A 22996-nucleotide genomic window follows, 5' to 3' on the forward strand; every position below is an offset into this window, starting at 1 on the left:
ATATGAGAAAATCTTCTTCTTTTCCCCTGGTCTATGATCAGCAAACAGTTTTGAATTGCTTACTCATGAGTCTAAATTAGCTTCTAGCCTACAGCCAATATCCTTGTCAGCATATGAGGAAGAGACCTACAGCCTAGCTTTGTCAAAATACAGCTCCAGTGGGTTATGGGAGGAGGATGTTTCCCGATGAGGGATTACCTGTAGCCTGTGTGAACCCGTTCAGAGACTGGCTGTGCCAGGAGCGCATCAGATCTGACTGTCCGGAAATGATCGGTCCTTTCTTGTCCAAAGTAAAGACTCGTTCTCTGGAGCTCCAATGCTTCAGGGTACAGTGACCTGCCAGCCAGTGAGTTTAAAAGCTGTGTAATCTAATAACTTAAACATGTCGTGTCTGTAGCCTATGTGTCTCTGAAGGGCGTTCCTGGCAGAAGTTTGGGGTCAATAGGCGATCAGCACCACGGAGAGTTCCCCAAAGTCACACCCAGTCCAACAATGAAAGGCGCTGTCCCTTCAGCACCACACCCTGTTCTCCCACATTCACATACTCCACATATTCATGTTTTACACTTAGTTTAGTTTGAGCTCCATGGCTCGATAACAGCCAATATCATAAGTATCTACTAGGAGTTGAAATCTTAAGGTTTAGTCAGTCACTTGGCAACAGAATGGGTTTCTGTTCTCTTATTTGAAGGTGTAATAGCTCTGTATAATAGTAAATTCTTTATATGCAGTTAGCATTTTTAGTCTATTATTTATTTATTTAATGTATAAATTATTTTAGTTTAGTTAGCATTAATAGGACATCATGACTGCAGTAGCAAAATCTAGTAAATCATTGCAGTCCCTGAAAACTTGGCTTCAAAACCTATTATTTCTCAATTTTAGTCTGTAGTGTTAATACTCAAAATACACTCATTAAGTTGATACAGTATGTGTGTGTATGTATCTGTATGTGCAGTATCAGACCAGTTTACTGTATAAGATTATCCCCACTGGGAAACTCAAATGCCTCAGCAGCCATATAGCACACAGAGAACAGACACAGAAAATGCTGAATCATAAACAAATTAGAGTATGTCATGGTAATAACATATGATTATAATGGACAGAAAATTGTGTGTAAAATGGCAGTGAACTGTAACATTACACCATGAAATGAAATAAAAAATTGTTGTATAAGTGAAGTTTCTCATCACAAGTTAAACTGTGGAACCATCAGGGTTAATCTCTGTTTGGCCTTGGACAATAAAAAAGAGAAAGCATGGAGTTTGAAGGACGTGCGTTTACCAGGCAGGAACAGTCAAATTAAATGATGCTTTGGTTTGAAATGTAGCATCCAGTGTTTTTGGAATTTGACCAATACTATGGAATATAAGGCTATAAGGATATCTTTGGGGGGGGGGGGGGGGGGGGGGGGGGGGGGTAGTAATCAGCACATTTGTCAGCATAATAGTTCAAGTTCTAACAATCCAGTAGAACTATAAACCTCACTATACCCACTTTGATCCTGATTGTTCCTCCTGCAAAATCCAGTGTTTTTAGTCTTTGCCAACTTGACACTTTTTACCCCCAGATTGTGTTCTCCCTATTCCACACAGTTACAGTATACTAACTAAATGCTGACTATACTGTACATTCAGTATATAGAGAGGCTGGTTTTTTTTTTACAGCTTTTTAAAAAAACTTTCTGCACACATGTCTGTGTTTTCAACTACAAATCCATCCTTAAAGCTTTCTTAAAGCTTGTCATTCTTACTTCCTCTGTAACGGCACTTGAATGATTGTTTTTAACGCCCTTCAAGATATTAAGCACACACTGTAAGCACATTATCAACGCATCATAGCCGAATCAGAAAATATCACAATATATCAACATGCATAATGAACCTTTGTGAAAATGTCATGTGACTGTCACTGGGGTCTCATTACTGTGTTTCTTTGCTTTTAACTGTCCTCAAAAGTCCTTTGACGTTAGAATATCATCACATGACATGGACAGATGGATTTAGAAAAGCTCTCTCAACCAGTAAAATCCTCTGTCCTATTCACATTTACCTTCATGAACTTACCATGTTGCACAGAGTAAAGTTAGATAATCATCTTAAGCCATAGGCATCTACATTAATTATACTTTGTAATGGATGTTTTTTTTATATACAGCTGAGCTTTATAATAGATGGCTGTGAGATATAAATAAATCAGTGCTGCATGGTGATCAATAAGAACAGGCAGCAACAGCTTACTCTAACACACATTGTTAATTCCTGACTCACGTTATAACAGACAAAAGCTCTCTTGCACAAGTGGCCATGGAAAACATTTTAACACTGAGTCCATGTCAGCCCAGTTTCCATAACAACGTAGTGGGCAGCAAATGGCTTTGCTGCTACTATTTCCTCTCCCAGAGGGCTGTGAGGGCTGCTGCATGTGTGTGTGTGTGGGTGGGTGGGTGGTCATGTCTGCAGGAGAGGTCAACACAGTCTGGTGTGTCTGAATGTCAGAGGTGGATTCTGAAAAGTGAATGTCGAAGGCGCAGCCACGCCCAGAGGCCCACACAGTGCACTGACACCCCCTCCACCCCCAACCCCTGCTTCTTGCCGAACTGTCGTTCCACAAAACAAAACAAACATCCCCCACTGAGAGCAGAGACAGGGGGGAGTGTTAGATAATTAGAAGGGAAAGTTGGCAACGTGCCAGATAAACAGTTGTAAGAGATGGAGGGGGAGTCTGGTCTCTGGACAGGAAGGGCACGGTCCTGGCATCCAGGAACAGATGTAGAACAAGTAGCAAGATCAGCAGTATGTGTGGATTCTCTAATCGGCTGCTCCTCCCGAAAACATCGGTTACTGGAGCTGGTTGTGACATTACATTATTAGCTCTGTGCAGCTCAGTTTACACAACAGTTTGTCAATCTGAGATAAGCCCATTTAATATGAATTCATTGTATATCACCACTTCAGCGGATTATGCAGGAAAACAGATCCAAATATGTAAGAATGTGAAATCAGTCAGCAGGCATCATGAAGCTGCTGCTGAAGTTTCAAAAGAAACCAAAACCAAGAAATGTTTCCTGCCTGAACACAGACAGATTAACCTACTTAGGGGCCCTGGGGCAAACATGAGATGTGGGCCCCCACTGAATTGTCTGCAACCTTGAATGCTGTTATGTTGGCCAAGTCTGCCTTGCAAAAGGAGTTTCCAACCTCAACGAGACTATTTACTGGCTTGGATAAAAGTTAAATAAAATAAATAAAAATAAAAAACTATAAAACTAAATATATATAAAACAACTACAGAGACCAAGCTGCAACACCTGTCAATATCTTGTCAATATTAATGTCATTACTACATTATTACATGAACGCTCAGTACTCATGTGTCAGCGCACACAAGTATTTGAACTGGGCCTTCATTTTGATCTGAACTACACACCTGTAAAGATTTGATGCACAGTTGCTACACTATCATGGTGACAAAATCTGTCCGCACAGACATATAAATACCTGTCAAAGCAGGCTTCTCAAAACCACCTCTGTCTTGCAGTCGGTGTCTCCAGGACAACATTTTACCATGATGACACACACACAAACATAGACTCACAACATGAAAACAATACCAGCTCCACTGTTGCTGCTGTTAAAATTACAACAGGCTGACTGGCACACAAGCTGTTTCCCAAATTCAGGGATGCAGTTCTACAAAGGTGTAGCCCTTGTAGTGTCATAGACTGCAAAGGCCGAACTGAAATGAGACAGTCTGGCCTAGGAAGTATTTCCACTTTGCTTTTCGCCGTTGCTGTTGCTTCACAAAGTGCCACTCCTGTCACCAAGCAACCTTGAGACTTTTTGTTTTGCAAAAACTTGAGGTTTTAAGGCATTTGGTTATTTAACAGTTGTACTATTAGCTGTTCAGCTGAGCTGAAATCCAGTTCTTACATTTAAAAGTGTAATCTTATGGCTCTCTGTCGACATTGTTTCCTGCATATTAATTTCATTACCAGTGCACAATGAATCTTGGGGTAGGTTGAGCCATGAAGGATCCACCTGTTGGAGCCTTTGTTGCCCAGGAAAAAAAGGCCACACTTGAAGGAGCCTTCGAAATAGGTTACCCTAGTCGTGCTGCTGTGACGCAGTCGGTCTTCAGATGCAGCCCCTGAATTGGGACAGAGAGATGGAGAAGAAGCTTTGGGGACCTCTGGTTGTTGTCTCAGGCCCTGGTGCAGCTGCCCTGTTTGCATGGCAGATAATGCAGACCTGTCTCTGAACTAAAGACACTCTCATTAGACTGAGCTGTGTTTAGTAGTAATTAGCAAATGTTAGCAAGCTGACACAGTAATGTGGTGAACATGGGAAACAATACACCTGCTAATCATCTCAAAATCACCACATTAGCATTGATGCTGTGAGCGGTCAGCATGCTGACGTTAGCATTTAGCTGAAGCACCACCATGCCTGACAGAGCCGCTAACGTAGCTGTCCAACGCCCAAAAAAAGTCCCCTGCTAACATCATCTTGCAGGCTACATGGCTAATTAGCTAGTAAGCTGACGTACACTGAAGAGCTTAAAAATGTACCTGCAAATATCAACACTGGTCAGTTTAGATACTAAAGGTTATGTTCTTTACAATTCAACACCTCTGCTAACAAAACACCGTCTGTTCTCGACTTATAAACTACAAATACCAGCATGGTGGTTTACATTGCATCTTGGTGTGTTCGCTGACTCAGCTGTCAGTCAAACATGTGGCTACACTGTCCTCCCAGGCTGAGAACAAAACAGCAGCCTTTCTGATATTTCCACAAAGATCTTTTTCTTTCTGTCAGCAATGATTGATTTATTAATACTGGATCTGAAATAACGACCTTGACACAGAGTTTTGATCGTGTGATTTGAGTCGGGCTTCAGTCTGAGTTGCTTCCAGGTGGAGCAGGAGGAAAGAAACACACCTGACCTGTCCATATGACACTGATGTCAAACACATATGCATCACGAGAAACTGCTTTCTCTGTATTTTATGGCTATAATTGTGTCTAGAATTTCCATATTTCATTTTAGATATTAAAGCTGTTTGATCAGCTGTTATCTGACCTTATAAATAAAGCATGCACAGAGCTGATGTGTCACACCGACTACACACAATAGTTGTCTTGATTTGCAGACACAGCATCTAAAGGAGCAGATCTGTCACAGTGAATTTTTACTGATGAACAGACTGTCGGCGTTCAGGTTGCTTCCTCTCACTTCATCTTTATCTGGCAGTGGAGGCTGCTGCAGTGTAGCGTAGTGCTGCTGAATCCTGAGGAGATGAGGAGGTAGCTCTCCTCACCAGAGGGATGGAGACGGAGCTGGCCACCACCCTGTAACCCATGGTAACGCCATCAGCTGCAGTGGGAGGAGCTACATGTCTCTCTGTGTCTGGATTGGTTGGGAACAGGTGTTCTGAGGTTCCATATAGGGAAGATGGAGGAGGACTGGAGGAGGCATTGTTTGGGGTGGGGAGGAATGTGAGGGGGGGGGGGGTCCCTTCAGATCACTCTTTGTTTACCTGATTAAAACTATAAGCAGTGACATAATTCAACACTGACATGGTATTCAGATTCTTTTTTTCTACCTTGAATTATGTGAACTTTTGACCCTTATATCTTTTGTATCAATTAGATTAACTAGAATATCCATTGAACACATACACACAGTCATAGCTCATTATTTTTGTTTCTCACAGAGCTGTCTACTCTCTTTCTAATGAGAATAACAACAAGTTTAACCTCAGGAACAGTTTGGGGTTTTTTTTTTAAGAACATTGTTCCAGTTTCCTTTGGTCTTATCACACATCTTGAAATGATTTATTAGAAGCTCGAAAGAATAGCTTGATATTTTGGGAAATACACCTCCTCACTTTCTTGTCAAGAGTTAGATGAGAAGACTGATCCCATTTTCATGTCTGGTCATTAAATATGGAGCTACAGTTAGCACTATGTTGGTTTAGCTTAGCATAAACACTGGAGGCACAACACAACTAGCCAGGCTCACTCCAAAGTTTGAAAAAATCCTCATGAAAGCACCTCTGCAGCTCACTAGTTTGTTTTATCTGTACAGAAACAGAAAGTATAACAACAGCAAACTGAGGTTTTAAGCTGGGAAAGTGGGTGGGAGCAGGGATTTCTTGGAGTCTTTAACTTGCCTGTTTCCAGGCTGTGCTAAGCTAAGCTAACCAGCTAACCTGCTGCCTCTTGTTTTATATTTAGCAAGCACACTAGCAAACAGCCTATATTTTGCTTTGTGCTTTGCCTGATTGTACTGTGTTTTGTATGTGTATCTAGAGAACCAGCAGCCACAGAGGGTTTCTGATAGAGATGTTTTACTGTATACTGTATAGGTTTAACTACTTTATATTGATTAGGGCAGTTTAAAGCAAACCATACACTCATTGTATGTTCTGTAAGCAATTTCTATGTGTGAGGCAACCAGAGTCATCAAAGAAATGTTACAAAGTTACAAATATTCTCTTGAAAATAGAGAGCAGCAGAGGTATATGTCATTCAGTAATGACAACTCAGGTGATCAAGATGCAAATGCTTCATTTTGATACATCAGCTTTGGGATTTTGGCAAATAAAATCCAAATAATGTTATTTAGGGAGAATTACAAATGTGATGTTAACCCTAGAGAAAGGAGGGAGGTGGAGGGTCAAAGTAAGTAAGTATCTCGAATATCCATCATCTGGGCTGATCAGTGGTTGACAGGAAAACCTGCAAACAAACCACAGTGAAATCACTGAATAATAACCAGGTCTTTGTGTAGACACACTATAGACAGTGGAATGAGTGAAGGAGAATGTGAAAAAGATGGTTTCTGAAATGGCTTCATATTTGAATGATAATGGATGACACTGACATTTGGGCAACAAGAGAAAAATGAATTACAAACACCTCTAAGTCTATTGTAGAAATCAAAGCTCACAAAAACACAGATCATGGCAGTTACCGGTTCTGACAAAGATCAGCAGTAACCACCCCTCGTTCTTTTACAGGTAGGATTTGACACAGATGTACCTGTCTTGGTGTCATTTCTGAAGGAAGTGCTATGACCCGATTGAAAAAAAACACACAAATGGATTATTTAAATGAACATCTAAAAGAAAATAACAGAAGTCAGCACTGCAGTCTCTCCACCACTGGAGTGCAGTGCTTCCCCAGAACAACTCTGTACAGCTGATCAGCTACTGTGACAGTAGGGTGTGTACAGGGGGGAATTGAAGCCGTTTTCTTCAGGGGCCTCACAGAGCAGTTTCAAATGGCTAAAATCAGTACTGACATGATGTCTTCCTGGGGGTCTCCCTGCTCTGGTTTCTGCAGCTAAAACATCCAGGTCACACAGGGTCAAAGGTTTGATGGATGAGGGTTCAGCTGGGAGCAACTCGCTGCTTCTGGAAACATTATGTTGATACAGACAGGAAGAGCTTTGAACAAACAATTTAGTGATGTCACGGCAAATGATGACAAATAATCTCAAACCAGAGCCTCTTCTCACCTCAGCTGCTTTTCTCAGGCTGATCCCACTGTCTTCATGCTGTAACTGTAAAGCAGATCTCCGAGGAATTTCCAGCGAGTTAGGAAACATCTTGTGACTTCCTGTGAAGCCCACTGCGTCAGTCCTCAGCTGCGTGCGCTAACTGACCAGGCATGCACAGAGCTTCTGCTGCTGTGGACTTGAGCCACATCCAAAACAACGGGCTGTGGACTATGCCAGCTGCTGAGGGCGACAGGGTGTGGAGGCGAGTGGACGGAAAAAACAAAACACTTGTAACACTTAAAAACAATGACAGCACATGCAAATGACAAGATGATACAGAATTAAAACCATGCTTTGGTGTTTTACAGCAAATCTTTTTATGACTTTTACCTTAAATTGTTCCTCAGCAGATGGAGTTTGTCACATATTATGAATTGATAAGTGTATAAGTTTCTGTTTTCCTGTCCAATTAATGAGTTTTTAGGACTTAATCACTTTGTGCGCTGATAACTTGCATCATTAATTTCTATCATTATTTCATAGACAAAATGGTTAATTTAAAAATCACGATTAAATAGAAAAAAAGAAAAGTTGAAGGTCTTAAGGAACACACATTTGAACATCAACAAAAGGAAATTTAAAAAGTTGTTAAATTAGGAATTTAAAGTCATTTAGCAAAATTTGATTCTTCACAGTTTTACATACACAATTATTAAACAGCATAGTTTAATTTCTCCTTTTTTTTTTTTTTACTAATCATTTAAAAGCTATTCAGTAACAATAATCATCAGATGGAATGTTTCCCGTGGGAGTTTCCCGGCAGGTGTCAAAATTAAAAAGGCCCACTCAGAATAGCTTCATTCAGGTAATGTTTAATGACAAAATGTTTATCAATTTTTCCAATGTAGTGGGAAAAAGAAAATTAAAGCAAATGCATCATTACAATAACTACTGTTAGACCATAGCAATCTGAGGGGGGGGGGGGGTCTCTTTCCACACTTTCCATTTCCTATTCACATCAGGCCCTGCCATCAACAATAGGGTTTTTATTTTCACACTTTTTAAACATGACTTGACTCCCGCTCTGTGCGTTCACAATCTTCCTCCAACATCAGGAAAAAACAAGAAACAGCCAGGAAAGAACAATCCACCATTTCAAAATGCTGCATGTACAAACACAGGCAAAAACATGGCTGTTGCACAAAGTAACAGTGCAGTATCTCTGTGGCCGAAATGGACGACGAGAGCAGAGTCGATGCGCCAACATGGTCAGTGCTGGTCGATAATGAGCTTGTTGTGAGAAGTTAAAAAAAGAAGACGGCACACCCTGAGTCAGCCTGAAATTTGTATCGTTCTGTACCTCAAAACTTCTACAAGCCGTTTACTCCTGAATGACTGAAAATATTTCTGTCACAGAGAGCTGGTGGAATTCAGGAGAAATCCCCAGTTCCCTCACCACAAACCAGATCTCTAAGAATTACTTCTGCATTGAATAAGTCTGCTGCAAAAAAATAATATGTCATGCATAAACTTCTGGAGATCGGGCTTCGATGAGAACTTCTAAATAGAATATTATTTGAACCAGGTCTGGCTACAGAAGGTCCACTTGTGCAAAACCGACCACAGTCCAACCTCAGAGATACTGCAGTGAAGCCGATGTCTGATATCGAGCTTTTCAAACATGCTGTGTGAGTACAGGACCTTACTGGACATGCTAGCCAAGTACCTGTGCTTAGACCGCCCTCCCTTCAGTCAATTACAAGTTGCTGCACGTCTGAGGCGTCACTCAAGGAAGACAAACATACGTAGAAAAGATCACCAGGTACCTTCTGCCTGTCCAAACGCAGACTGACCCTGGAGTCAGTTCCCATCATCAGCAGCGTGATGAAGAATTTCTACCTGTTTTGTTTTGAAATTTTGGCAAATGTAATGGAGTGTTCAGATCCAGGGCTGGCTACTACTGGACAATAATAATGGCTCTAAAAACAACTCCTATCATCATGAAAGTAAAATTGTATAATTCTTTAATTCTTTCAAGTTCAATATTTAACTCATAATTTTTACTTTTTTAAATAAAATCATTCAAACATCATGAAAACAAATGTCTGTACCAATCTATCTCTCGCGTTTTTGAGCTTTTTGGTAATAAATCCTTTCTGATTACATAAAATCCACACTAATGAGAAACAAATCAGGACAGTCCCATGTAATATCCAGCCCAGTCTGGAGTAAAGGTAAGCGGGAACCGACCAGTCAAGACCAAACCAGCTCTAGGATATGCTGCAGACAGACCAGGAGGCTCACTGGAAGGACAACATGGACACAGACAGTTTGGACAGACGTTTCTGGACTGTACAGCGCTGTTGACCCAACCACAAAATACTGTTAGTGTACACACAGAGAGGGACACAGTGCCTGCTTGCACAACACACACCTACACCCTGGTTTCCAGTTATTGTCACTTTGCAAAATATTCATTCAGCTGCAGAATTGAATTGATTTTAATTTCTAGTTTCGGTCACAGAAAAGGTGATAAAGTGTCACGTATCTCTCTCTCTTCTGGCAAACAGACTCCTCCAGTGCAATTCATGAGCGCTTGTGGTTTGGGATGGCCACTATGGTAACTCCTTTCATTACAACTCCTCAATAAACCACCAAAGTTATGAAATAAATTTTTAAAAAAGGCAATCCTACCTAAAGAAGATGAACAAAATGGCTACTTTCAAAAAGGCATGATCACATTTTCAGTTCGCGTAGCTGACTCTGAATTTGGTCGAACCCTTTCGGGGTCGAGTGTTGGGCTACTTGTGTAGGTGGCACAATCTGTGGTCAGTTCTAAAACTGGACAGTCCTCCCTTTTGTCGGACAATCAAAGGACGATGGGACAGTGTGTGTAATAGAAGAGTTTGGTTTCATGCTGCGACCCACCCTGAAAACCCACCCAATATAAACATTTGAACACAGTCACTGAGGAAAGGGAAACATGACCTTATTCATTCTTTGAAAAGCTTTTACAAATGAGTGAAGGATATAAGGAGGGAGAGGGGGGGGGTATTCACAGACAGCCAGAGAACAGCCAATCAAGAAAAAAAAGGGACAGGGAAGGGTGGGTGGGTGGGGGTGGGGGGAGAAGGCAGATGCATTTCTCCTGAGAACATGTCATATCTCAGGGACGAGGAGGGGAAGCAGGGGCAGGCGGGGACAGAGGGAGGAGAGACGGGCGTTCGTTCTTCTCACGTCAGCAAAGCTTTCTCCAACAACTCATGGCCACTTCTCAGGCACTTTTCTTCAGTTTCAGCTTCAGAAGGAGCTGGCGGGTGGCGTGGTCAACCTCTTTCCGATATAGACTCTGAAAAGAAGGCACACAGACACAGAGCAGTTACTAATCACTGTCAAACGTAGCAGTGTGGGAATTTGACTGGTAAAACTACTACTATAGTGAAAAACATGGAGGTTGATCAACAAGGCATGCAAGGCATTTCCTTGTCTACAGTGAAGGAAAAGAAAAAAGCTTCACCTCTTGCCAATACCCTGATCTGAGACTATGAATCATCTGAAGTTGCATTCATTATTCGGTTTTCACCTTTCAGTGGATTCCTTAAAAATAACTGGATGTCAAGCCAGTGGTTTCCAAACTGTGGGACGTTTTCCACTGCATTGATTTGGACTTGTCCTACACATGCGTTCGCAATCAGCAGCAGCAAATTTGTGTCAAAGGCCACTTCCACCCCACTACTCTTATGCAAATATTAGCTCCACAACAGCTTATTTTCCAGTTGGCTGCCATTAAACCACTGCAGCAGACGAGGGTGCAACAAGATGAAGTAACCACCCGTCATGGAGTACAGCCTTCATTAATGTTGCTGGTTACACTGGTGCTTTGCTTTGACATGTCAAAATGTCTGCAGCGAAAAATGCAATGTCAATTCATTTCCTCTGGAAACAATACAGAAAAAAAAACAGAGCGCTCTGATGTGAGTGAGGCTAACATGCTATATACTGTATCCCACTTATAAAAACAACATGTTATAAAATGTCTTTCTTTCATTACATCTTGATATGCTAACAGGGGAACAGATATAGTTTCTGTGGTTAAAGCCAGTTTATAATCCCAGTTGTTCACTCATAACACTGATTTAACACAATCGTGGTTTTCTTTGTCTAAATTCTTTGTACAAATATTTTTTTTTTCCTTTGAAATGTTAATGACTCTTTCATTGTGTGTTTGTAACTTAACAGTAGTATGAGGGGAAATACCAATAAATCCCTAATACGCCAATTTTTCTATTAAATAAATTCAGTGGTTTTAGTATCATGAGTAAAAATGATATTGGATAATTAGTCATATAGCTTTTGACAGCTGGTATCAGCCAGAACTAATATACAAGCTATTATATCAGCCTGTCTACACAGAAACTAAAATAACTAAAATCCAACACTACAGAGGTTTAGACAGGTAACATTAAGAAAAAGAAAAACTATACTGCTAAATTATAAAATTTCATATAAAAAAAGAATTATAAGATTAGATTATAAAACATAATATATAAACATTTTGCCATTTTTATCAACTTAAAAACATAAAAACACATTTACATTTCTGTAAAAAACACAACAGTGACTCATTATGTCACCATATAAACCTGCAAATGGCCAACAGGGACAACGTGATTGTGACAGGTTTGCTAATGACACTCTGAGCACATTGCATCAAGTCATTGCATTGCACATTGCATCGGCTGTCTCAGATATCACTGCTGTGACATTATCTGACTGAGGAGCCGGGATTATTGTTAAAATGGGTTATTACAAACATAGAGTGCTCCAGGGAGTGTCGGGGCTCACTATGAGACAGCAGGTGTGCAGCCTTTCAGTCAGCAGCTGCTCAGTTTGTCAGACAGGGACATAGCTGATGTGTCTGCAGCTCTGCAGCTCCCCCTGCTGGGGTCTATGAACAACTAGGAAATATTGGTCAAAATTAAATTAAAATCATGTTTAATAAATGGTAAATGACTGCACTTAAACTGTGCTTTTCTAGTCTTATCATTTCGACCACTCTAAGTGCCCTACACAACAAGCAACATTCACACAGCACTTTCTTCTGGACATAAAGCGCCCTTTCTACCATATACACACTCACACACTGATATTACATTAGGTGTAATTTGAGGTTCAGTGTCAGTGCCCAAGGACACTTAGGACTGGAAAAGCCGGGTATTCAAAGGGGGTTCAAACCTCCAACGTTCTGATTAGTGGAGCTAAATACCCAGCTCTTTAACAAAATTAAATGCTCATTCTGAAGTTTCCGCCTCAGTGCACAGTTTATTGTTCTGTGTTGATACTGGTTTCCTTCTCTGACAAGAATACATTTCTGTCATCTGAAAATCTTTTGGTTTTGATTGAACAAAATGGAAATCAGCTCATTAAACTACTGGCAGTCTGAGGTGATCTGTGGTGTTTGCTTCTTACCCCAGCCCCAGAGCGAGGATGTGTGATAGTAGCAGCGAGGGGATGAAGACTTTGAGGAACTCGGCAGAGAAGATGCCTCCTTTCTTCATGGCCCCGGTCTTCCTCATGCTGAGCGTTACTGAGCGTCGAGGGTGACGGAAATGAAACTCCCTGCACAAATCAGTCACTTCAGTCACAGAGCAGGTGACAAACAACCCGACAATCAGGGTAAACATACCCACAGACATCTCACTGTGAAGTGATTTATGAAGCAAAGACAACAAATATTCTGTGGTTAAAATTTGATTCTTTTCTCTGTTTTCTATAATTGTACATTGAAAACGTTTTATATTTTGTGTGATAGATCATCTGAAAAAACAAGAAATTTGAAGACATCACCTTGGGAAAATGTAACAGACAAATAATCAACTGATTAATCAGTGATGAAAATATGAATTAATTGTAACCTTACAGCAGTTTTTTAAAGCTTCCAGCAAGACACCAATTACAATAGCTGAAAGTAGCTATTAAGTCTCACCATCTAGGGGAGGAAAAACATATTGAATTTGGGTTTCTAGAGAGATGCTGGGGGAAGGGTTCCTCTCATTTCCTCACAGTCAGTCTTTTAATTGAGGTCATACTTTAGCAGCTACATCTTTAGACACTTCAGCTGGTGGTTATTGAGGCTGCTGCTTGAGGAGAATGAGGGAGCCGAACCTGCTCTTATTCCAGGCCTCAGGCCATATATGTTTGAGCCTTTAGCAGCGCTGCTGATTATGTAGTTGCAAACTGACACCCAAACACACCCATGACCCATGTTGTTGCTGTTAGCTCTTGGTACATTGACTTGATTCCTATATACCTCAAGAACAATACTGAGCTATGAGTATAATAAAACAGATTTTTTTTGTTTTGTCAAGAGAAAAAATGGTCTGCACAAGATAAAATGTGAATAACTTTCCCCAGATTTTTGTGATATAACCTTTTATGAATTTATTCACCTTCAACTCCTCAGAAGTTACATTAGCATCAAAGTTTCAAAGACAATCTCTGGCCAGTTGGCTTTATATTTGTACATTAGACCAACTTTATTACCGTAATGACTAACTACTGTCACAGGACAAACAAGCAGCTGTGTGCGTTCAGTCGCTATGGAAACACTATGCTGATGTTTACTGAGTTGTAACTTACTTGGGGGGAATGTTTTCCGGTCGACTAGACCAGTCAGCAACCCAGTCTGCGTCCTTCATTAAGATGTCCATGTCCCTCTCCTTGTCCAAGACGTCCTCCTCTGACTGAAGACACACACACACACAAACATACACACACACAGAAACACACACACCCATAGTTTAGCAACCTTGGCCTTCGAAGATTATGTCTATGACCATTCTTTCTGGACATTTTCTGTACAGTATATTTGTGCATGTGTGTGTCACCGACACAGAGACTCATGGCAAAGACTCTCAAAGCAGCTTTTCACTAGAGAAAACTGTCAGAAGAAAAAAAGTGAAAGTCATGGTGACAAAGAGAGCTGTGCCAAGGAAACGGTACTCCACACTGCATGCAACAGTGATTGCCATGGAAACTAAAGGCAGACAGCCTCTGTCATTCATATGTACACACACCACTTCGGGGCTAGTAGTCAAGGTTGCCATGGCAACAGACGGATGGAGAACCTGAGGGGCGCACACGCTCTTACTTGGCTGTCTCTTCTGCCGGTCACATCCACGTCGAAGATGATCTGTCCGTCATCCTGTGGAGTGTGGGGCCGAGGAGGGCTGCAGGTGAAGTCAAAAACAATAAGTTATGATTCAAAACGTTCCTTATGAAAATGATCATGTGGGAGTTTATAGGTTTTATAATATGGAGAATATTTGTTGCTGACTGAATGACAGATGTACGATGCAATCACCTGACTGAACACCTCAAACATAGTTCAGATCAAAGGTTTAACAACCAATCCAAATCAGTGCACAAAGGATGTTAAATGACAGGTAGCCATGGCAACAGTGCCTTGGGTACATCTCTGTTGCCAGTTAAGTCATTAAGGTTTATTAGAGTACTTAACAATACATAACAGTTTGAAAGCACACTGAGGATGTAGAAAATACTGTAACTGATATTTGAATTACCATTTTATATATAATAATCATCAAAATATCCTGAATTCAAAAGACAACAGGTTAAAGTAAGAACACTTGTTTTCCAGCATGGTCCCACGGTTATATAAAGATGTCCAAAAACACTTGACATAAAATTTAACTATAAAATCTTTATTATTTTACTAAATAAGGTAAATAATGTAGCCAAAAGTATAGTCAGTAATAGTCAGGACTAGTCCCTTAATCCCAGCCTGTATAACAGTCTACCTATTGAGATCAGACAGTCTATCTATCGAAATTAGTGTCTTTTAAAACTCTGTGTGTTTTATTTTCCCTCTATATGGAGGATTCATATTTTTTTATATGAATTTCATCATTCTTTGTTATTTGATCTGTTTGTTTTTCTTTTGTGTATAATTGCTGTTTCTAATTCTGTGTTTCTTCTGTTAAGTACTTCATAACTTTGTAAAGAAAAGTGCTATGTAAATAAAGATTATTATTATTATCATCATTATTATTATTATTATTATTATTATTATTATTATTATTATTATTATTAATGAGTGAACATTAGATTAATCAATAAATATAAATCCACCATCTCTCACATCATTAAACGCAGGTTTTTAGTGGTTAGTCACAGTAAGTAAAGACCAGCTTCTCCTGTGCTCTGACCTCTGATGAAACGGGTCCTAAGGTGTGTGTCTCAGAGGGATGAGTAAAGGAAACATTTATTTACTCTGTGCCATACGACACCTGGATCACAGTGCCATGCTGGTGTTTGTGTTCCTGCTTATTCCAGAGCAGCTTGTTGATTCAGTGCTCTTGGCTCAAATGCTTGAAAACATCCTTAGGTGACTCACTGACAGCTGACTGCCCGGCTCCCTGATAAGCTCAGCTTTATCGCAGCCCCGCTGATTACACGCAAGCACATGATATGGCTGCGACCTACAGAGTCAGGATTTTTCTAACATGCTCAATAAAATGGGAGGCATGCTGTGACAGAAGACGTCATTTTATTTTCAGTGGCCAACTCAACTTCTGAGCAGCTGTCAAGTCAGAGTCGAAGCTGACTCAACATGTTGAGAGTGTAATTATGACAGAGACGCCACTTGTGGTCTATGAGGTCATTTCTTTTTTCCACTGGAAGCCTAAGGAAAGTTGAGGATGTTGAAAAGCTTTAACTCCAATATTAAACATCTCCCATAAAAAGGTTTTTACGCTACAGCTTCCCCACTTAGCTTTTATTGGGTTATTAGCAGATGAACAGCCATCTAGGCAACCAGGATGAGAGCATAAGAGTTATCTCAGGAGAGCTACTCAACACCCTTGTTTTCTCTGCGTTTGAAGGATCATCATTTTCATTAAGGTTGTGGTTCCTCTTGCAAGACGATGCCATTTGTAGTTCAAATAGTCACAGAAAGTTAAGAGAACATTAAAACAATTAAACAATTTTTTTAAAAAGTATGCAGTTTTTATGTATAAATAAGTTAAGACACAGCAGACACAGTAGATCATGTGATTAAGAGCAGAAAATTAACTTGAAATGTCAAGCGAAAGTTGACTTTATATCGAAATATAGTTCAGACACAGCCTACACAGAATGCAATCATTATATTGCTGCTAAGACATATCATGTGAAAAATACATGTGATTATGACTACATTTTTTCAGTTCTACTATTTTTTTTACTGTTTTTCTTCTATAACTCCATCCATGGGGATAGAGCGGCAGGGTGTCATTTTGAGACTTGTTAACAAATGGAGACTGTAAAGAGGAGCTTCACATCAGATCCAGGGTTATAATTAAGTGATTTTGTTTTGGCTTTAGCTCTAAAATCAACAGCGCTGCGTCTCCTGAAACAGGCTGCTCCACACTGAGTGAAAGTCAAGAGGAACCTCAGACGAGAACCAACTTCACCACGTGGACTAATCTGCCGCAGCTATAAACACAGGCTCGTATGAATCCAAGAACTCGTGACTTTCTTTGAAGTTTTCTGTTGTGGTGGAAAATCTTGTGTACTCATCTGCACTTACATGAACATCCCTCATGTTTTTCCATGTGTTGTTAATGGATTTTAAATACATGGGTGGCATTTAAATTATTTTCCCATTAACTGCAGTAAGGGATCAGATGCAGATATGTAATCGCACCCCTGGAGGAACTGGGGACTCAGCATCTTCTCTGGGTCCCTTCAGCGGGGCAGATCAGGGCAGATTAGGGTCAATGTTGAAGAACTGTTGAAAAACCTTCAGGATTTTTAACATTACCTGTCGCAGGAGGAGTTGCTGCGGCTTGACTCGTGCTGGGCATCCAACAGGATCTTCTCCATGTCTCCGTTGTGGATTGAGGACGAGGACGGGACATGCTCCAGCCCCCCTACCATGGCCTCCTCTTCCTCCACCTGAGGAAGGGGCAGCAGGCCTGAGGCCGGACCGCCTGTGGAGGATGACTGGGCCGAGCCAGCTGCACCTCTGTTCATCTCCAACTCCACCCAGGACCCTGTGGAGAGAAACAGATAAACACATAAGCTTCAGTCGCTCATCTCTGTTTGTGCAGTGAAACAAACTCCAACATGGCAGCTAAATGTTTTCAGGTTTTAATTCTTTTCAGACACACTTTTTTTCTTTGAAAGGAGGAGATCAGTTTATACCATTTTTCATCCCAAAAGTTGTGCCCTGCTCCAAAAAAAACTGACCACTATCACACAAAATAGCCTTGCAACAAGTGGATAGAAAACTGGGGTGAAATTCAGGAGTTTGACTATTAACCAGAATTCACACAAAGAAACATTTACAACCAGAGTTTCCATACCAAGTGACATTATTTAAATCCTATCTTGTATGATTGCTTTGCCCACATTGTTTATGCTCCAAAATTAGGAGTATATATTGTATTATATAGAAGATAAAACTCTTAAGTATTTGGCATGGCAGTCAACTTCTTTGTAAAGTGATGTTTCGATTGATGCATCCAGACTGTTTGAGTATGTTACAACACAAAGATTAGAGATCATAAAATTTTGTATTGTTTTTAAAGAGTTTCTCTGTTTTAACATGTCTGGATACAAGTGTCAGGATTGTCCAACAAGACAGAGCAGAGTAATGGCAATAAACCAATAAGCTAATATCCTGATATGCCCCTAGGAGCAGGGGCATATCAGGATAATAACCTGCCTGTGCCTCTACAGCAGATTGCTCACCTCTTCTTAAGCTGTGGTACAACCACTGATTTTTCACTATGTTCACATATCAGAAGCTTTGACAAATAATTTCACTTTGAGATAGCACTGACCTTCCAATAGACAATTGTTTACTGCATATTCTGACTTGCCATGGCAGGAGAATCACAGATGGAACTAATAATACAATTATTGATGGGTCTGTTACATTTAATGGGCCCAATAGGCCATCATGACAGTGAGCCTGAGGACACACCTGCTACCATCACATTAATTACACCTGTGCTTTTGCTGCTATGACATGTTAAGATGAAAAGATCTCCTGTCTTCTTGTTGAAGAACCAGAACAAACAGAATTAACATTTTTGTGTTAGTGCCAGTGTCAGCCTTCTTTTCTTTAGTCCAGATTTCTGACAGTCTGAACTACCAATGAGAGCAGAAAGATGTAGCTGGAGCCTGGAAAGACCTTTTCCACAGCAGGCATTTCACAAGCACAGGTGAAACGGGTAAGATTAATGATGGCTCTCCCAATTGTTAGTGTCCTGGTGAGCCAGTGTGCACAATACAAGGGCCTGGGAACTGGCACACTTAAATGGATTTACAGCCATCATTCATGTTAATTGTGCCTGTGTGTTCCCTGCAATGACATGTCAAGTTATCTACCTCTCCACTTCGGGGTGTCATAGAAGCCAGAGCACTGCCACAAAGTGGAGCAAAAAGACCAAAGAAAGAAATGTCAAAATGATTTCCTGATCCGATGCTGGGAGGGAATAACAAGATGGACAGCCTGAGACTGTCAGTCAAAGAAGTTCAAGAGAGCTCTGTTTACTGCTGTGTGATGAAAGGGCAGTAAAAGTGCCTGCCCATGTATGTGCTGTGGTTTCTTGTAGACCTTGACTGTGATATATGACGCTCTCCTTGTTTGTACTTCAGCTCTGGCATGGACTGGCAGCTGAGGAGGCACAACATGCCAGTGCTGGGTTAGAAATACAGAGGAGGGGCCGGGTAGCCAGGGCAAGAATTTGGAGAATGGGGGGAAAAGTTATTTAATATCCGTCCTCATGCAGCCTTAAAAACACTTTCTCCTTATAAAAAGAGGATGGCCTCCTGAGCAGGGCACATGACCCCATAACAGTAAGTAAACACCATGTTTACAAGAGCTTTCAAGGGCTGACATTTCACAGGCATCAGGCCAGCTATACCCACCACCCAAGCGGTGCACCCCCCCCCCCCCCCCCACCAACTCAGCACTCACACTCATCCCGCGGATTACACGGCGGACCGCGAGCCAAGCTGCTGTCGACAGCCCATTGTCTCCGCTCTGTGGACTAAAACCACGTTACCATGGAGCTGACGCTTCCGAACATTCTGGCCACAGAGCCGCTATCAGCTGCTGGGTGGTGTAGAGGAGGCAGACGTGATGTGACCTCTCTGATCCACTGATGCTGAGGCTCAGACAGGAGGGAGGAGGGCTGAGACTGCTTCTCCCCTGAAGATCCAGGTATTAGATAAAAATGTTTATGACACTGGTGTTAGAGCTCCAGGAAATGCCAAAAATAACACAGTCTCAGATAACAGAGCTCACTGCTGGCCACTCCATCTGATAAGTGCAAGGTCTTATTGTCCCTATAGATACTGTGGTGCACCAACACCACCAACAAAATCTGCTGTGAATTTTATAGGTCAAGTTATTCTGGCTCAGTCAGATGTAATACCAACCACTAAGTTTAGCCAAATGCAAAAAGTGAGTTCATCATGGTATTGGGTTAAGGTCGTAGCAAGGGATTATGGGACCCCTGACAAATTAAAATGGTGGCTGATACTTCTGCAATGCTTACAGGTCTTCTCAGAATACAAAACGTCACATTAACATTTCTCAGCGGGGGAGTTTCTGCCCACTAGAGGACTTTCAATAAACGTTGGGGGGTGCTGAAAGCAATATTTTTCAAACGGGGTATTGAGTTGTTCTTCCGGAGCATTTGCTAAGGGCCAGTTTACAAGCAATATTCACGGACGAGATGAGCTGAAACTTTCAACTATTTGCAAAAGAATGTGATCTGCAACATTTAAACCTGCCAGTTTATGCAACTAGACAATGATAATTGTGTGGTTTCCGTAGTAACGACTCTTTACTTCAGAGTTTCTGTCAGCTTTCTGAAGCGCAGTTCCATGCTGCCTTCAGGGGAGTGGGACAAGTAGAGTATTGTCTATGAAATTCACCAAAATGGTGTTTACCATGTCAACTCGGAAAACCGACGCTCCCTTCATTGGTATTCCCTGTGGAGGAAATTAAGAGTTTCTTTCTCTTAAAAGCATTTGTATCTCCAGAGAATACATTGTAAACGCTGTGTTATTGCTGTGGTTACAAATTTACAATTTTCAAGACAACCAACACACACACACACACACACACAAACACACATAATTCAGTTGCCATTAAGTTACATGCTGTATAATATGTGGCATGTCGGACATGTTTGTGAATTTTTTTTTTTTGCTTTTTGTAACAGAGCAACATAACAACAAAATGACATGACACAAAACAAGAAAAACTGTCACCAGCACTCTATATAATGGCCATGGATTCACACCTTCTCCTACTCATGCACGACTTCCAATGTGTTTATTGTGGGAACAGGTGTTTTGAAGCCTGAAAGCCGAAAGCCGTTTTTGTGCCTTGGGAAACTAATGACAATGATATACCAACTGTCCACTTAAATAAAATCTGTTATCTGTTTCATGATCTAACACAGAATAATAGTTGTAATAAAGAAAAGAGGCAGAAGTTGACTGCCATGCCAAATATAATAATAATAAATACACTGTATAACATAATGAGGAGAATAATCAGAAGATATTACATACAGTATAATAATCAACATTAATACTTAGGGAAGACAATTAGCCTGAATTTCATTTGTTGGGGGGGCAGTAAGGGGCTAGACAATGGATAGGGTTGAGAACCAGTGAGTTAGACTGCTCTACACAACAGGACAACCAGGTTTTAGCAGAATAAAAGCAACACTTGTTGCTTTCCATCTCATACAAAAGGAGGGTGATAAAGCTCAACATGCTGTTGAGTGCACATATTCATAAACCAGGGCAGAACATCATCACCAACCACCAGCCAAATGCTGGCAACTTGCTAGCTTCATCTTTAAAAAGATCCTATCCATTGCTGGCTTTCCAATGCTATTAAAAATCCTGTCTCTTCAGTAAGAACAGTGGCTGGAAATGTTGATTCCTGTCTAGGTTTTGGCTTCCACTCGACCAGCCTCCGTGTTCCTTCACTGCCTTGTGCTTTAACACTTTCCCCACCCTCTGCACGTCCAAAACGTCTGTCCCCTTGTCACTGTGGCCATAAATAGCATGCCAAGTCACGGCCCCCCATAGTGTGGTAAAAGTTAAACCACAACAGCTTTCTGAGACCCCTGAGTCAATGTAACAAACATGCCTTTGTTTACGTCTCTATGGCCTATGAAAGCCGAGGTCTTACGTGTATCCTATCCCACTTACATAACTGAGGGACTGCAGGTAATATATTTCCACAGACATGGAATTAGGCCGTGAAAGCACAGTGTAAAAATGCCATTTGCCAATTGCTAAATGAATTAATAATCTATTTAGAAATAAACCGTAATTACTTTGAAAGGGATTGTGCAGACATAATGTTTAGCTATCTATGCTGGTATTTGTTGTTTACAGGGATTTTACAGACTAAAGTACTGCGACTAGGCTTTGTGTAAATTGTCAACATTTCTGTTCCCATTTCTGTCAGTTCTGACGACTTCGACCATCTCGGCTTGTTGACGACTCTTAGACCCTCCTCCACCCCTTCGCGTGAATCGCTGATTGGCTTACTCGTCTGTCAGTCAACCTGGTCGAGACGCCATTGGTGCTCACACTGTCAATAAACACGGAACATAGCGTTCTCACTCCTCCCCCTTCAATGTAGCTTCGGTGGGGAAAAAAAACATTAACAAGCAAATTTAACTACCTTTAATGATTAAAAGCCCACAATAAACTTAACGTAAATTTACAGCGGCGTACCCCGACACTTGACTCACACTGACAGGCTGGTGCGGTAAAGAAATTTGGAAACGTTTAGCTTACCGTTTAGCCCGGAGTCTCCGTTGTTGTCTGTAGAAGCGCTGTTAGCAGCGGTGGACATCGTCGTGCCTGGTGAGCAGGGCGGGTAGCATAAAAGGCTCAAGTCAGTGCAAAAACGCGCACTACCTTATCTGCACACATTCAGACCCTGCGATAGCACAACTGAGCCGTGTCGCCCGCCGCCCGGTCTCTTCGGTGAGCGGCTAGCTGAGCTGAAGCGCCGCCGCAGGTTGTTTTCGCCCGTTAGCTGGTGTGACGACAGCAGCAGCGAGCCGCTCAGACCTTCCCGGAGCTGGGTGATGACGTCACACCGTCCGGTTGACAACAGAGAGGGGGGAGAGGGAGTCGCGTTACATAATGAGATGGAAAAACAAAACAAAAACACCCGCACAGGCGACGACATGCATGTACCAGTAGCATCAATTATTAACGGGAGATTCGGAGAGTATGGTTTCTGATGATCAGTGCCAGCTCAGTTCGCCCACTCCGGAGGAGGCGTGCTTGCACACACGTAGGCTACATGGGAACACGCCAGTGGAGACATGAGGCAGATGTGTGCCCATTGCCCAAGCCTAGTTTTCAGCAACAAGACAGCACACCAGCTGATCTCAATTAACCTTCAGTGGTTCGCCAAGCACCA

General features: G+C 41.4%; 1 protein-coding gene across 1 annotated transcript; it reads right to left on the reverse strand.

The window, feature by feature from the left end:
• Positions 1-8368: 8368 nt before the first annotated feature.
• On the reverse strand, positions 8369-22873 carry bnip3lb (BCL2 interacting protein 3 like b). Its single transcript, XM_071465283.1, has 6 exons — positions 22360-22873; positions 17336-17567; positions 14663-14741; positions 14152-14255; positions 12982-13131; positions 8369-10861 (listed from the first exon to the last, which is right to left on the reverse strand). Exons 1-6 carry the CDS (start codon positions 22415-22417, stop codon positions 10813-10815), a joined length of 672 nt encoding a protein of 223 aa, XP_071321384.1. The 5' UTR covers positions 22418-22873; the 3' UTR covers positions 8369-10812.
• Between the last annotated feature and the right edge of the window lie 123 nt (positions 22874-22996).

The sequence above is a fragment of the Trachinotus anak genome, unplaced genomic scaffold (genome assembly GCF_046630095.1).
Source record: "Trachinotus anak isolate AG129_WGS33_773 ecotype Australia unplaced genomic scaffold, CSIRO_AGI_Tana_v1 ptg000028l, whole genome shotgun sequence".
Lineage (NCBI taxonomy): Eukaryota > Metazoa > Chordata > Actinopteri > Carangiformes > Carangidae > Trachinotus > Trachinotus anak.

Coding starts and splice junctions, on each gene's coding strand:
- bnip3lb (XM_071465283.1), bottom strand. CDS start 22,417: ATGTCCACCGCTGCTAACAGCGCTTCTACAGACAACAACGGAGACTCC. Junction 17,568..22,359: donor CGGAGACTCCGGGCTAAACG/GTAAGCTAAACG, acceptor TTCTCTCCACAG/GGTCCTGGGTGGAGTTGGAG. Junction 14,256..14,662: donor CCGGCAGAAGAGACAGCCAA/GTAAGAGCGTGT, acceptor GTGTGTCTTCAG/TCAGAGGAGGACGTCTTGGA.